We start from the raw sequence: 17466 nt of genomic DNA, 5'->3' as shown, positions 1-17466 counted from the left end.
CAATATTTATTGGATGCCAACTGCAGTGAAACCTCATCGAAGAAGAATCAGGATGGACGTGGCTATGAGATGTGTGCAAAGGCCAGACAAAAGAGATTATGTGAAAGAAATGTTGTTCACAAGATAACAATGTTGACAGAGGAGAGAGGGTAACTTGTCTATGCAATTCTGTAGCTAGCTAGCTAACGTTTGCTAGCACCTCTGTCACAGACAGGAGGACTAACCCAGACACGTCACAGGGGCTATAAAGCTGAAGCATCCATTTAGAACGTTTTCTCACCACCAAATATGGTAGTGAGAGGAAGTCCAGTTGTGGGTAGTGGGAGAGGATGGAACTAGTTGAAATTGGGCCGACATTCTGCTAATTTGCTCATCGATGAAACAAAGATGCTTTGTAGGTGTAAGGTGCTTTTTAGGAGTGTAAGGTCTAATTAATTTTGTGCACATGCACACTTCACAGAGAAGGTAGTCCCTAACGGGAATATGCAAATTCATGCTACAACGCGCCAATAGGGTCTCGCTAGCTCTTGCTGGGCTTTGCGGACCTCCTTGCTCGTCGATTATGCTTAATTTGCTTCCACTGTAAATGACACAAATGAACTTTCTTGGGTAAGTATGTTTTGGGTTAGTTGTAAATATCTTTGCCTCTGTCCTACCTAGCTAGCTAGGAAATGTTAGCTAGCTAGCTAGAATTAGGCATAACCTAAAACATATTTTTTTATATAGACATTTTGCTAGCACGCAATAATCTTTGGGATGATATAGTTACCTAGCTAAATCGATCACATTTGCTGGCTAATTAGCTTCGCTCGCTAGCTAGAAAACATTAGCTGCCAGCAAGATAACATTTCCATTCAAAAAATGGCTTAGCTGACAACGTCACAAAAACGATGTGCACGCTTCAATGGGGCAGACATCGGCGTGTTGTTGTAATTCTGGATGGCCAGATTGCTAAGAAGAACGACAAGATACTCCCATGTGTGGAATCTTATGTGAATCGTTTCATCTCATTTCATCTTGTTATTGATACCATGTCTTTTTTGAAGTGTTTTGACTGATTTCATGTTATTGCTAATATGGCTAACATACACTAGCTAGCTAACCAAGAACTTTAACGATGTATTTGAGAAACAACAAGTGCTCATTGTGTAAATGTGTTTATGGTTTCAATAAACATTGGAGAAACAATTTTGCTTACATGTTGTCAACAATCTAAGCCAACCCCATCTGTATCGCCCCATGTTTTTGTTGCTAAACAACCAACCTGTCTATTTGTTTAGCTACCTTTTTTGGGATTAGCACGCTAGCTAGCTAACGTAAACTCACTCACTTTTGTACATCGCCTTGGTCCGTACAATTGACCTTATTTTAGCACCCCAAAAACGTAATACTTCCAGATCAACTGTAATGTCAATACCATTGTAAAGCCCACTTTCTCCCCTTTCCAACAAAATAAATGGCATGACCTAAATGCTGCCCATTTCTGCATGATTCAAGAAGGCAATGAGCCCCGTCAGATCTTTTTAAAAATGGCGAGTGGGGAAGCGAAACTAGTGATAGTGGGAAAATTGCTTTTTTCACTCAATCTGTACAATTTATCACCTTATCGCCTCTAAAATGTAAATGAAACTCTATAAAGAGTTTATATAACGTGTGATTACATACCTATTTGACCGGTTTTTAGGACAGAGCTAAAGTGAGCTTTAGAAGTAAACAGATTTGAGAGTCGTGATCTCTTGCAGTGACGACGGAAAATATGACTTGGTATCCCCCCTTACCTGTCACTGTCCATTTCTTATTTTTAAATGAAGAGAGAAGTGCTACACCTGGTAGAGAGAGAATGTAAGACAGAAATAGTAGCTTTATGCATGCTGTACGTTACGGCATGACACGTTAAGATGTAACGGAGGGTGTGTTTTTAAATATTTTCTCCAATACTATAGAGCCATTACCATGTCGATCAACGCTTAAATAGAAACGTAGTTCATACCCCAGATTTTGTCAACACAGTCACTACAGTCCCATTAGTTTTCTTTGCAGCCTCGTTTGAATGTCGCGGTTGCACACATTTGTACGGAATGGGGTGAGTTTACGTTAGTTATCTAACCTTTGAACGCAGGTACTGTCTGTAGCAGGTAACTGGTAAGTAAACTAGCTAGCATCCTTTGTCAGTACATTAGTGGTTCCAATTTTAAGACCAACTTACTATCTAACCAGCTAGCTGGCTGTTACGCACGCCTCTATGAAGAGGGAACGCAACACCCTGTATGGACTGTAGGTGCGAGTAAGAATGACAACAGACAGAATGTGGTACCGTTTACAAGGACTTTATTCCTTTACACGGTAATATGGGGAAAAGGGGCTGGACGGAACCAAAGCAAAGAAAGTAAATCTCAAAGCCCCCCCTCTCCTATCTTACCTGCCTAACCACTTTTACCTAATTTAGCACCACCTGGTGCCCTAACCAAAATACAGGGGGTGGTCCGCCCAGGTCTTACCTAGTGTGCCTAGACAGTGAATATACTACGGGTATATGTATGCCCGCGGGCCTCTCGCCTAAGCACTCTCAAGGTGCCTTCCCCTTCCCCCCTGGGAACAAATTAAACAGAATATTAAACAATTTTACAAACAAACTAAGAAACAAAGGACATCAACTAAGCTCTACCTGAGCAACAAACTCACAGAACATACCACTTCCCAGCAATGAACTCGCAGCAAATCAACCTCCAGCAAAAATCTCTATCACAATCAATCGCTCTGCAATGACCTCCCAGCAAATCTCTCTATCACAAACAATCGCTCTGCAATGACCTCCCAGCAAATCTCTCTATCACAAACAATCGCTCTGCAATGACCTCCCAGCAAATCTCTCTCAGCAATCCCTACCTCCAAATCTCTCTCTCCTGAACAGAACACTGGCTTTTATATAGCTTCAGAAGGAATGGGTAATTGGAGACAGCTGTGTCTTGACGAGGGGGCGGGGTCAGCTCTCCAATTAGCCCTGGAGTCGACCAATCAGCTGCTTGAGGGATTTCAGGAAGCCATTTCCTGAAATAAAACACATGCAAATACACAAACTACAACACATAAACTGGGGAACGTAACACTGGCTAGCTAACTAGCTAGTGTATTAACAAAAATGTTGATAATCAGCTAACCTCTTTAATCTGTGGTAGCTAACGTTAGCTATTAGTGTTAGCAAGTGATGTTAAACACTAGCTATCTATTAACAAAACTAGCTAAGCTTAAATTGTGTAAAGCATGATAATGATTATAGTAGTGCTATGTGTTGCTAGAGTGTCTATGCTAAATTGTCATAAATGTATCTTCTCTCCTGTAGATTCCCATAAAGTATCAGACTCCATATATATATTTTAAGTTAAGGTATATTTTAAGTTATAAATATTGGTAGGACTAACTCATTAATAAATGGTCAGTAGGTTTCCACTATCTTTAAAGATATATCTTCCAGCATTTATATATGTTTGTAAGTAATTTGTTAATGGTCAGTGGATTGCCACTTTAAGGTATAATTTTAGCATTTATAGATGTTGATAACTCAGTTATAAATGTTAATAGGTCTGTCACGAAAATAAAGTATACCTTTAGCAGTTACACATGTGGGTAAATCATTTTTTATTTGTTCTGAGAGTTCACTCAGAACATAGACATAGTTATAGTCAGTATTGAGTACCCATCACTACATACATGAGAGAAGATTTAACACTTTGGTCAACATGTTCAGTCAATTAATGGTGGGTGTGAAGACCAAAACATTCAACGTTGTGAGAGGATACCTCCCCGGTTTCACCAACCAAAGTTATTACGGTTACCATTTCACAGAGGAGCGTTCACCATACCTGGACTATCACAGAAAAGTGATGTGTGTTGATATAATCTGGTATGTTAGGAATGATGATTGAATAATGTCCTGTATGTAAATTTGGCCAGGGCATCAGGGTTTCAAATGTGGGTGAAGACACATCATGAAAACCAACCTCTTCTGCTCCTGGGACAGCACTAATGCTTCACACCCAAAAGAGAAAATAACTATTGTTCAACTGTGCAACTATTGAATAGAAGGTTGCATGATAATATGGAAGGGTTCATCTTATAACCATTTGTAACTGCATTTATAAATGGTTAATAACTAAAGGTAAATATTGGCTTACTATTTGGCAAACACTATTTATTGATGGTTTATAATGCATATACAAATAATCGTTAATAACTGAATTATAACCCATTTATAAACCCTTTACAAAACGTGAGCTTTAACAGTAGTACAGCGGGTACTATAGGGTAAGATCTAGGTAACAGGGACTCTCTAACTGTTATGCAGAGATGCAGAAAAGTAAGTGGAGCTACTACCATTACTTCTAAGTAACATTGGGTTACTCCTAAGTCATCATCTCCAACATTGTGACCTTCCATTTTAGAGCTTTGCTTTGGTGTGGGTTGAGGCCAATACATTGATATTAGTTGTGTTCCTCCACTGTATTCACCATTCCTTATTTCTATTGGGGTGTTTCTGCTTGCCAATGGAATGTCTAAGCCCATGTACAGTATTGAATACATTACATTTGATTGTGATGACACTAATGAATGATTCCTGCACAGAATGTGCTTATTTTCCCTTTTCCTTTTGATCACATATAATATTGGATTTGATGTGTATGAAATTGTTTTGTGAAATATGCATAAAAGGAGAGTAATTTCCCATAATCCTGCACCTTTTGACAGTTGTATTTTGATCATCATTAGTGACTGCAAAGAAAATATTTTGATGACTGGGATTTTTTAAATGATAGACTAACTTACTTTGTCAGCTTAGACTCAAAATAAATGTATGTGTTCATCTTTTTGCAGACAGTCCTGTTCTTTTGAGGAATGTATTATCAATTGTGATCGTATCATGTAGCTTTGTTGAATGTACTTACGTTTTGAGAAGGAAACTACATTTTGAAAATGAATTTACTGTTTTGCAAAAGGCCACAGAGTTCTGTGTCTTGAGAACACTGTTTTGAAAATCGACAACATTGATCTAAAACAGGGATGGGTAACTTTGATGGGGATGGTCGGCCACAAAGATACCCACACATTTCTGCGTACCCACGTCCATACCCACACGTTTGTGGACCCAGAAAGAGTAGCTGCTGCTTCTGCAAAAGGTAATGGGGATCCCTAGACTTTTGGGGGCCCTAAGCGACCTTTTGTTTCTTGCAATGTCCTGCAATTCTACACATTCTGCCATGAGATGTTGAGAAAATGTTGCAGTTATAAAGCATTTAGCTGCAATCTACACATTTTGGGGAGGAGAAACTTAGCAATTGTACAGCTAATTTCACGCAATTCTATACATTTTGCCATAGGATGGAGATAAATGTTTTTTTATATGATATCTGAGTGAGAGTGACTAAAAAAATCAATGGGGAGGGGGTCCCTAGCTGCCAAGACTAACTTACCAATCGAAAAAATGTTAGCTGACATGGGCTAATTGAGTGACTGTCAGTGACTGAAATAATAAGAGAAAAACTGCTGATGCACAACCGGGTTTTAGATGGCGCCGATAGATATGGCAGCTCTGCTTCTAGCTCCTCAGCAACAACCGAAATGTCTAAATTGCACCTTGTGTATCGTACTTTTCTCACTCTCAACAGCACAGGAGGTTGGTGGCACCATAATTGGGGAGAACGGGCTCGTGGTAACGACTGGAGCGGAATTAGTGGAATGGTATCAAATACATCAAACACATGGTTTCCAGGTGTTTGATGCCATTCCATTTGCTCTGTTCCCGGAATTATCATGAGCCGTTCTACACTCCGAAGCCTCCACTGCCAACAGTATATTGAGACCCCGACCGGGTAGAAAAAAAAGAAAAGGGAGGTCGGCCCGCCAGTTGACAATCGCTGACCTAAAAAACGCTTGTATGCGATTGAGAAAAACGGCATTACACAAACAGTTTTACACTCAGCTGTGTGTCAAATTGAGGCGCGCCAGTTAGCCACTCAGCTCCGGTTTGGAAGGGAAGCAAGCCGTGCCAAAGCGGGCGGAGTCTGAAAAGCTCTGCCTATCCTCCGGTCGTTCCTAGTTACCACAGCCAGAAGGTCATAAACCTCGTTTATTTCTAAAACTGATCTTCTTAAAATGTGATTTTAAACCTAACCACACTGATAACCACACCCTAACCTTGAATTAAGACCAAAAAAACTCAATTTTAGTTTCGATGAATTTTTACGATAACCTAACGGACAATACTGACGTTGTGACCGTGGTAACTAGTGGAAACCCTATCCTCCCTCCCCCGGCGGAGGTGTACGATCGTGGAGTCGAGCAAGAGAGCGTGATTATCTGGCCAGAACCACGGTGTTGCTCCGGACTGAGAACTTCACTGCGACTCGGCAGAGCCCAAGTTTGCAACGAGACGGCCGCGGCCACTGCGAGAACAGTTGGCTTGAGAAATCACCGCCTGTCTGGATAGCCCGCATAGAGGCCGACATCCCGTTACTTGCCGAATACAGGACTGGGAACAACTGCAGAATAGGACCCGTCATAACAGGAATATTTATCGGCGTCTGCTCGGCTATTTCTCCCAGAAATGGACGGTTTCGCCGGCAGTTTGGGTAAGTTATAGACGAACTCTAGCCTATTAATAGAATTCACATAGCAGACTGGAATGTATTATAGACTATCTTAATGTACAGGCTACACGTGTCAGTGCTTTATTAAACCAATGGAGTTATCGTTGTAACAGATGTTAACGTTGTAACAACCGGAATTCTGACATCCAGAGGTTGCCTGCAATGTGTTAAAGTGCAAAACATTAACGTTATATGAGTGTCCTTATTTTATTGCTGTGCTGGATATCACACGTAGGCTTCACTTGACATAGGCTACTAAATACCGCAATAGGGTTCTAAACAATGCCAGGGATATTGTGCTATTATTTTATACGCACTCGGTTGTGCGTTCATGCTGTATCTACGTCAATTGCCATTTATTGCTATGGCAAGGAGTCCTTTGAAACCGCCCGAAACAAAGACTTGTGGGTTGAAGAAACGATTCGACGGGAAATTATTTATCCAGTCAGTCTGCCAGTGCGCGTAGGATCGTGTGTGTGTGGAGAGACTGAGACAGACAGACAGAGGGAGAGACAGACAGAGAGCCAGACAGAGAGAGAGCAAGGGGACGTGTCAGATGAGTGGCAGTCCAAGAAGGGGGCCTTCCAAAGGTTCTAATATAGACCTACACAATGACATTATAACTGACTGATATTCTAACAAAATTACTTAAGCTTCCTCTTTAGGTACCAGGCAGGTGACTATCCCAAAGGAATGTAAATGATTAGCATATGCACAAATAAGGTGTGTGCTCCAACTTCCTTATTATAAAATGTTTATGAATCTCAAAGACTGATCGGCTATGTAAACAATAATACAATATCCTACAGAATACTGTAAATTCTGTAAATTGCACACCCCATAGGAAAGTTAGTCACAGATGGTCTATAAAACACCTGAGTTAACTGCAGGTGACTTCCGACAGTGTTTCTCTGATGCATGGCGTCAACTGATGCATGGCGTCAGTTGCTCTCAATGTCACTTAAATTCTTGCTGTTGTTGGGCTGCATGTGTGCATAGTTTCGCTTTTTTGTGTTGCCTTGGCGATGCCACAGGCAATTATGGCAGTGGGAGTCAGTGTGTGTGTTTATGCATGCTTGATATAGAGTGAGTGGTGGTAGTGTCATTCTGTCCTTGTCCTTCCCATTTAAACGAGTCTCTCTCTCTCTCTCTCTCTCTGTCTCTGTCTCTCTCTCTCTCTTTGTGTGAGCGTCTCATTCCCTCCCTCAACCTTCATGTTTGAATGCGGTAAAGTTAAAGGATGCAGACTTTAGCCAAGCCCTAGAGCACTGCAGAGGAAGAGGAGAGGGTGCCCACGCAGCCTATGAGGATTTGGGTGCATAGCACGCCACGGCATACATGCCCAGTCATCATACCCGCTCTGCAGTGTCCATATGCTGTGCCAGCCTGTTCTCATCACCTCAACACTTACTGTAGTGCTGAATTAGTCAGTGCAACACACACACACACACACACACACACACACACACGTTGCTTTACATAGACTACTATTATGCAATCACTTATGATATAACATATGCCATGTAGTTTCATATCCACACTGCACTCAGGGCATAAGCAACACACCATGTCACATATGTGCCCACAGTGTAAAGAAACTTGTATCTGCTTGACCCTTTCAAACATATATGTAATGTCACTTTATGAGATTTCTTTTGCCTGCATAGGAAGGATCTCTCTTGCACAATAATTGACTGTGACATTTGTAAGCAGAAGTGGCAGAGCACCAGGTTTGCAGGGGCATTGCAGTGATAGATATGGGTGCAGCTGTAATGTATTGTTTAACTGGGTATTGATAGTGTGTCGTTGTTGTTTAATTAAATTAAAGATTCACACCACTGCTAAAATAGGATCAAGCTCTGGTTGGTAACCTTTGCTGGAAACCCATAAAGTCAAAGGACTTAGTTATTGATATAAGCAGCATCATAAATGTACTTCAGTAGTACTTCGTGTCAGTTGATTCATGTGGTTGTATGTACTGGGTGTGAGTGGATGGCAGTGCCACTGTGCCAGGCCAATGCCAAGGCAGTTAACGGGGCTCCTACACTTTTAGAAAAAAGGTTCCTTATAGAATCAAAGAACCCTTTTATAGGGTTCTTTGATCAGAACTAGAGGTCGACCGATTAATCGGAATGGCCGATTAATTAGCGTCGATTTCAAGTTTTCATAACAATCGGAAATCGGTAAATTTGGACACCAATTTTGCCAATTTTTGTATTTTTTATTTTTTTGCACCTTTTATTTCATCTTTATTTAACTAGGCAAGTCAGTTAAGAACACATTCTTATTTTCAATGACGGCCTAGGAACAGTGGGTTAACTGCCTCGTTCAGGGGCTTGGGGGATCCAATCTTGCAACCTTACAGTTAACTAGTCCAACGCGATAACGACCGACCGTTGCACTCCACAAGGAGACTGACTGCCTGTTACGCGAATGCAGTAAGCTAAGGTAAGTTGCTAGCTAGCATTAAACTTATCTTATAAAAAACAAACAATCAATCAATCAATCATAATCACTAGTTAAACTACACATGGTTGATGATATTACCTAGCGTGTCCTGCGTTGCGTATAATCTGACTGAGCATACAAGTATTTAAGTATCTGACTGAGCGGTGGTAGGCAGAAGCAGGCGCATAAACATTAATTCAAACAGCACTTTCTTGCGTTTTTCCAGCAGCTCTTCCTTGTGCATCAAGCATTGCGCTGTTTATGACTTCAAGCCTATCAACTCCCGAGATCAGGCTGGTGTAACCAAGTGAAATGGCTGGCTAGTTAGCGCGCGCTAATACCGTTTCAAACGTCACTCGCTCTGAGCCTTGGGGTGGTTGTTTCCCTTGCTCTGCATGGGTAACGCTGCTTCGAGGGTGGCTGTTGTCGTTGTGTTCCTGGTTCGAGCCCAGGGAGGAGCGAGGAGAGGGACGGAAGCTATACTGTTACACTGGCAATACTAAAGTGCCTATAAGAACATCCAATAGTCAAAGGTTAATGAAATACAAATGGTATAGAGGGAAATAGTCCTATAATTCCTATAATAACTACGACCTACAACTTCTTACCTGGGAATATTGAAGACTCATGTTAAAAGGAACCACCAGCTTTCATATGTTCTCATGTTCTGAGCAAGGAACTTAAACGTTAGCTTTCTTACATGGCACATATTGCACTTTTACTTTCTTCTACAACATTTTGTTTTTGCATTATTTAAACCAAATTGAACATGTTTCATTATTTATTTGAGACTAAATTGATTTGATTGATGTATTATATTAAGTTAAAATAAGTGTTCATTCAGTATTGTTGTAATTGTCATTATTACAAATACTATTTTTTTTTTAAAAATCGTCCGATTAATCGGTATCGGCTTTTTTGGTCCGCCAATAATCGGTATCGGCGTTAAAATCATAATTTGTCGACCTCTAATTAGAACCCTAGAGGTTCTTTACTGAACCAAAATGGTTCCATATAGAACCCTACATGTTGCCATTTATGAATTGTTGCTACTACTATTAAATAGTAATATTGAGCTAAGAATATAATTGAATAATGGACAAAAGAATATCAGCATAGTTTTTGAATTTATTGTAATTATATGCAAACAGCTTAGAAATATGCACTGTGTTTGAATGATGGCCTACGTCAACTCTGGCTGACTTCTTTACAATATATATATGTTTTCCATTAGTTACAGTCAACAACAACTGCAACAACAACCCCCCCCCCCCCCCCCCCCCCCCCCGCCTCCTAACAGCAGACCTCACACATACAGTTGATACGAGCACAGGTTCCAGCTCCCCTGGATGGAGAGCATGTTGTGGGGTTAAGGGCCTTGCTCAAGGGCCCAACGGTAGGGGAATGTTTTGAGGGTATGAGGGTAGATTAAAAAAACTAACAAAAAAAACACCCTGCCCGGGATTTGTACTGGCCACAGGTCCAACTCCTTAGCCGATGGGCTACCCTGCTTGACTGGTTGCAGAGAAGAAGAAAGGAGCAAAAACATGAGTTCATGTTAAGAAATAATACATTGACCTGCCAAATTGAAGACCAAATGCTATGTAGACATGTAATTATTATGATGTAGAAGAACTTGCATGAAGTTTTGAGCCGTTTCAAAAAGGGATCATAGCTTTCACCTGGATTCAACTAGTCAGTCTGTCATAGAAAAGCAGCTGTTCTTAATGTTTTGTATACTCAGAGTGTATAGTGTGTAAAAAGTAATGTAATGATTAACTAGGCTATTGAATCATCAATACTTATTATACATAATTTATTATAAATAATTCATACATACCTCTTCTCAAATCAGCAACAGTCTTCTAATGGCTTCACGAAACAGGCTAGTCCCCTCAATTGTGTCCACACTGAAATACTGAAAACAATAAACAATTATCTAATTGCCAATGTCAGGCTGGGTCTGTAGCTCTATTTGGGATATCCCGTAATAAAAAAATCATATTTGAAAGAGTTACCCGGCTAGCTTGTAAAGTGGTCGATTTAAAAGTAGCCTGTTTAGCTAGCTAGCTTACTAACATGCTCAAATTCTCATAATGTTTGAACTATTTATCTAGCCTATAGTTTTATCATATTGCTTTGTCATATTTGAATTTAATAAGCAACTTTGCTTAACTTAACCATCCTGTTTTAATTAATTCTGTGTTCCCGGTCCAAAATGACTGCCCTATTTATAGCTGATTATAAATCCATAATAATACGTATATTATCACCTAATGTTGTGTTAGATCTTTTTATTCTCTTAAGTTTGTGAACATTACAAGTTTCAAACTTCTATTTGCTATTCATGGCCTGTAGGCCTCATTGACCTGAGCTCATGCAACTCGTTTTTGAGTAAAGAAAGCATAATGAATGAATGGATTATTGACCATAACAAATACGCAGATAAAACATTGTGCTATTTATCAGTCGACTTTGTGTCAAAGTTTAACAAGGACTCTCCTCCTCACCAGTGTCATGGTCAAAGATATGATCAAGAGCCTCACATACAGTATATCGTTTGGTCATTGTGCTGCCACAGAATGAATTGTGAGCAAGGCCTCAAAAAAGCTGCAAGAAAAGTTATATATATTATTGAAACAATGTTGCGATTGTTTGTGAGAATGCCAACAGATGTGGTTCCCGGGGGAAAGATTCTATTGGGGAAAGGTTGCCATGGAAGCCAAGAAGGGGAGTGAGGTGTGTGTGTGTGTACAAACACACATGCATGTGGAGGTCTGGGAGATGAAGTGTCCATCTGATGAATGGGCATGTGCCTGAACTCAATTTTCTACACTAACTGTAGTCTCACCCATTCATTTCTAATGAACGGTCAATTTTGACAGGGAACACAACAGGTGTACAAAAGTTAAATAAAACACCCAAAATTGAATGAAAGCCATCAAAATGTATTTTGTGTGTTCAGATGCCCTGTATGGACAAAGTCATGAAACCTCATGGCAATCAGATTAAATGAACTACATTTTTCAGAGAGAACTTGTAAATCGGTCCAATTCGACCAGAACACAGCAGGAGGGTTAATACATAGAAAAATAATGTGCTTATGGTTAAACTACTTGCAAGTTGGTTCAACCACCATCCTCTTGCATCATCATGCTGGAATGGATTGGCTGTTGGTTTTTGAATTCAATTTTGAATTGACCAATCCAAAAGGTTCTATATAGAACCCCTTTTCCATAATGTTAGACTGAATTAAATAAGAATGTTGACGTAAGAAGCAAAATTTGTTTTTCCATCAAAATCATTTTTATTGCGAGCTAACGTGAAGTAATAAAAGAATTAGCATATGTGAGAAAATATACCTTACCCTTATTAAACTCCAGAAATCAACATCCATTGATGGAAAATTAACTAGTTTGACTGCTATCGATTTGAGTAATGAAAGTTGGACTGGATCTCGAATTCTCGGCGCAGGAAACACTTTGACGAGCTTAAAAAAAACAAATGTTATTTTCTGGGCAATCGTGGCTTATTCTGTGCCAGATGTTAAACAAACCATTCTAAATGGATAATGTAAATGATTAGGCCTATTTGGGTGATTGACTTGTCATTTCTTCAACTTGAGGCAATTTCGAGGTAAGAAGTGTTTGTGTTGCCCAATAGCCTATAGGTTCATGCTGGAATAGGCTACTGAGGATGCGGTCGTAATTTTAGTCACTGATTCAAATATTAATAACATGAATTAGCTTGTAGCTTAATCTGACGGACTGTTACCAACAATCTAACGCAGCCATTCTAACAGCTGAGCGCAATTGCGGTAAGCTGTGACCATGGTCACAATTCATAACTTCCAATTGAATTAACTAAACATTAATAACTGAATGATAAAGGCTACAGCAGCAATAAACTGGAGTTATTGGTTTATTAAATCTGTTCGCCAGCTCCAGGTAGTCTACACAAGTGGCACAAATTGATTTGCAACGACTCCAGTGATTTCGCATCAAATGCAGGCTACAGTAGCCTACAATAGCATAGATGCAAATGCATCATTCTCCACATTTTAATGTCAGTTTCATTGGGAACTTTTCCCATAACAGAAGCACGCAAATGGAGTTCCATTTCAAATTTCCTCTCGAGACCCAGCAACTGAGCATGCGCAAATCCCTTAACTCGCTTGATACGGTTTTCCATAAGCAAAGTTGGCATACCTCTTCCAAGTGAATTTATCTAATGCGCTCTAGTGCGCCCGAAGTTAATTTTAAACGCTTTTCCAGTGCGTTTGTCGCCGTTATTTTGTTGACGTACATCAGTTCACTTCTGGAAGAAGGGTTTAAGAGTGTCTGCTTTTATGAAACACATTATTTCCTTATTTTTCTCATTCTAGCTAGAGTAGCATTTACTTTGCAACAGCACAGGTTTGTATGAACCGTGCTGTTTGCCAATCAGACCTCAGCAACAATGTTGCAAAGTAAATACATGTTTTTAGATTTTTTTTTGCTAATGAAGTCAAAATGAAATATAGAAATGTCAAATTTACATAATTATTCACACCCCTGAGTCAATGCATGTCATCACATCTGGCAGCGATTACATGTGTGAGTGTTTCTGGGTAAGTCTGTATGAGCTTTGCACACCTGGATTGTACAATGTTTTGTATATTATTATTTTTTTTAATTCTCCAAGCTCTGTCAAGTTGGTTTGTTGATCATTGCTAGACAGCCATTTTCAACTCTTCTAACAGATTTTAATCCAATTTAAATCAATACTGCAACGAGGCCACTCAGGAACATCGAATGTCGTCTTGGTGAACAACTACAGTGTATATTTGGCCTTGTGTTTTAGGTTATTGTCTAGCTGAAAAGTGCATTTTTCTCCCAGTGTCTGTTGGAAAGCAGACTGAACCAGGTTTACCTCTGGGATTTTGCCTGTGCTTAGTGCTATTCTATTTATTTTTATAAACTGATTACAAGCATACCCATAACATGATGCAACCACCACCATGCTTGAAAATTTGAATAGTGGTACTAGGTGATGGGTTGTGTTTACCCCGACCATACCATAATGACAAAGTAAAAATGTAGATTTTTTTTTTTTTGCAAATGTAGAAAAATAATAAAATATCCCATTTATATGAGTATTCAGAACCTTTACACAATACTTTGAAGTCCTTTGGCAACAATTACAGCCTCAAGTCTTCTTGGGTATGATGCTACAAGCTTTACACACCTGTATTTGGGGAGATTTTCAATTTTTTTAGCAGATCCTCAAGCACTGCCAGGTTGGATGAGGAGCGTTGCAGCACAGCTATTTTCTGGTCTCTCCAGAGATGTTCGATCAGGTTCAAGTCCGGCCTCTGGCTGGGCCACTCAAGGACATTAAGAGACTTGTCCTGAAGCCACTCCTGTGTTGTCTGCTGCGTGCCAAAGACCCCTCAGACATCAATACTCCTTAGCCAGCTGTATCAAAAGCGTTGGCCAAGTCAATAAAAATAGCAGCACAACATTAATTAGAATCAAGGGCAATGGTGACATCATTGAGGACCTTTAAGGTTGCAGTGAGACATCCATAATCTGAGCGGAAACCAGATTGCATACCTGAGAGAATACTTTAGACATCAAGATAGCCAGTCAGTTGATTATTGACAAGTTTGACACTTTTGATAAACAGGGCAAAATAGAAATAAGCATATAACAATTAGGATCAGCTTGATCTCCCCCTTTAAATAAAGGACGAACCGTGGCTGCCTTCCAAGCAATGGGAACCTCCCCAGAAAAGGTGAGACAGGCTTGGCGATGATAGGGGCAGCAACTTTAACCTGTTTGGGCTAGGGGGCAGCATTTTCACTTTTGGATGAAAAGCGTGCCCAGAGTAAACTGCCTCCTACTCAGTCCCAGATGCTAATATATGCATACTATTAGTAGTATCGGATAGAAAACACTCTGAAGTTTCTAAAACTGTTTGAATGATATCTGTGAGTATAACAGAACTCATATGGCAGGCAAAAACCTGATAAAAAATCCAAACGGGAAGTGGGAAATCTGAGGTTTGTAGTTTTTCAACTTGGCCCCTATTGAAGATACAGTGGGATATTGGTTGTGTTGCACTTCCTAAGGCTTCCACTAGATGTCAAGCATCTTTAGAACGTTGTTTGATGCTTCTACTATGAAGGGGGGCTGAATGAGAGGGGAATGAGTCAGAGGTCTGCTAGCAGTCACAAGCTCAGTCACGCGCATTCACATGAGAGGTAGCTCCCGTTCTATTGCTTTTCTACAGACATTGGAATTCTCCGGTTGGAACATTATTGAATATTTATGATAAAAACATCCTAAAGATTGATTCTACATATCGTTTGATATGTTTCTGCGACCAGTAATATAACTTTTTGGAATTTCCGTCTGACCTTTCCGCTGGAAGTTGCATGCGCGTTTCAATTTGTTTACCAAACGCCCTAACAAAAGCAGGTATATGGACATAAATTATGAACTTTATCGAACAAATCAAACATTTATTGTAGAACTGGGATTCCTGGGAGTGCATTCTGATGAAGATCATCAAAGGTAAGTGAATATTTATAATGCTATTTCTGACTAATGTTGACTGCATAACATGGCGGATATGTATTTTGGTTGGTTTGGACTCTGAGCTCCGTACTCAGATTATTGCATGGTATGCTTTTTCCGTAAAGTTTTTTTGAAATCTAACATAGCGGTTGCATTAAGGAGAAGTTTATCTAATGTTCCATGTATTTTCATCAACATTTATAATGAGTATTTCTGTAAATTGATGTGGCTCTCTGAAAAATCACTGCATGTTTTGGAACTACTGAACATAAAACACCAATGTAAAATGAGATTTTTGGATATAAATATGCAATTTATCGAACAAAACATACATGTATTGTGTAACATGACGTCCTATGAGTGTCATCTGATGAAGATCATCAAAGGTTAGTGATTCAGTTCTCTATTTCTGCTTTTTGTGACTCCTCTCTTGCTGGAAAAATGGCTGGGTTTTTCTGTGACTTGGTGGTGACCTAACATAATCATTTGTGGAGCTTTCGCTGTAAAGCATTTTGAAAATCAGACATGGTGGCTGGATTAACGAAAATTGTATCTTTAAAATGCTGCCTAATACTTGTACGTTTGAGAAACTTGATTAATGAGATTTCTGTTGATTTGTATTTGGCGCCCTGCAATTTCATTGGCTGTTGGCGAGGGGTTCCGCTAGTTCCCAGACAGGTTAAAGAAGAAAGGGTCAACCATCTGACCCAGATGTTTTTTTGGGGTCAAGTTTCAGGAGCTCCTTTAGCACCTTGGACTTAGTGACTTCCTGCATGGAGAAACTTTGTAGCGGGGGAAAATAGGGAGGAGCATCGGGGATAGTTGTATTAGCAGGGGTGGGAAATTAGGAAATGTTGGACTGGCAAGGAGGCATGGCTGAAACAAATAGGAATCCTGCCTTAATCAAGTGGTGATTAAAGAGCTTAGCCATGTGCTTCTTGTCAGTAACAACCACATCATCAACATTAAGGGACTTCTGTGAGGAGGAGGGTTTATTCTCCAGATCTATAACAGTTTTCCAGAACTTCTTGGGGTTAGACCCAGAGAGAGAACTCCTTCTGAAAGTAACTAACTTTAGCCTTCCGGATAGCCTGAGTGCACTTATTTCTCATTTGCCTGAATGAGAGCCAGTCAGCCTGAGTATGCATGTGCCGAGCGATTTGCCAAATGCTATTCTTGAGGTGGAGTAACTCTGCAAGATCACGGTTGAACCAGAGGTAAACCAGTTTTTAATTATCGTTTTCTTTATGGGGGCGTGTTTGTTAACAATACCACTGGAAATGTACAAAAAGAAGATCCAAGTGTCTTCTACAGAGGGGATCAAGCTGATTCTATACCTTTTTACAGAGGCCAGTTCATGAAGGAAGGCTTGCTCGTTAAAGTTTTTTAGCAAGCGTCTATGACAAATCAGTTCAGAGTCACTCGCCCCAATAGTGCGTGGTGTGCTGGAGAGAGGGGGGAGTGTAGTGGGGGCACCTGTACCAGACAGGGGGAGACAGGCCAGGGCAGACGGTGAACAGGTCGCCAGGTGGAATCCAAGCAGTAGTGCAGGAGGCAACGGGAGTAGATGTCAGACCCACTTGGGAGAAGCTTTTATTTCTGGAGGCAGATTTCTTGTAGAAAATGCCAGTGGATTTGAACGGCAGGAGGGGACTTCAAAGACTGCTGCCACCTGTTGGGCCCAAAGGCCTCGACACCTCTTACATCAGTGCTAATTGAAGTTGTATCTGGTATGTCCTAGCAAGCCTGGCAGCCTCAACTCAGCATTCAGTCCCCATAAAGTAAAATATCATTAATGTACTATTTTTAATGTATCT

The 17466-nt window shown here is 40.2% G+C and overlaps 1 protein-coding gene across 4 annotated transcripts in view; it reads left to right on the top strand.

The window, feature by feature from the left end:
* Positions 1-5812: 5812 nt before the first annotated feature.
* Positions 5813-17466, top strand: part of LOC110527186 (echinoderm microtubule-associated protein-like 4) — a 116705-nt gene continuing 105051 nt past the window's right edge. For 2 of the 4 annotated variants that reach the window (XM_090237682.1, XM_036983010.2), the window contains exon 1: positions 5820-6623. In XM_090237682.1, coding sequence (XP_090093808.1) covers positions 6599-6623 — 25 coding nt within the window. In that variant the 5' untranslated portion in view covers positions 5820-6598. Of the gene's footprint in view, positions 6624-17466 lie in introns of all 4 variants that reach the window. The other 2 variants (XM_090237692.1, XM_090237689.1) reach the window with 2 other exon arrangements.

The sequence above is a fragment of the Oncorhynchus mykiss genome, chromosome 1, assembly GCF_057628025.1.
Source record: "Oncorhynchus mykiss isolate SJ-2025 chromosome 1, ASM5762802v1, whole genome shotgun sequence".
Lineage (NCBI taxonomy): Eukaryota > Metazoa > Chordata > Actinopteri > Salmoniformes > Salmonidae > Oncorhynchus > Oncorhynchus mykiss.
This window is presented reverse-complemented; position numbering and strand designations above follow the sequence as displayed.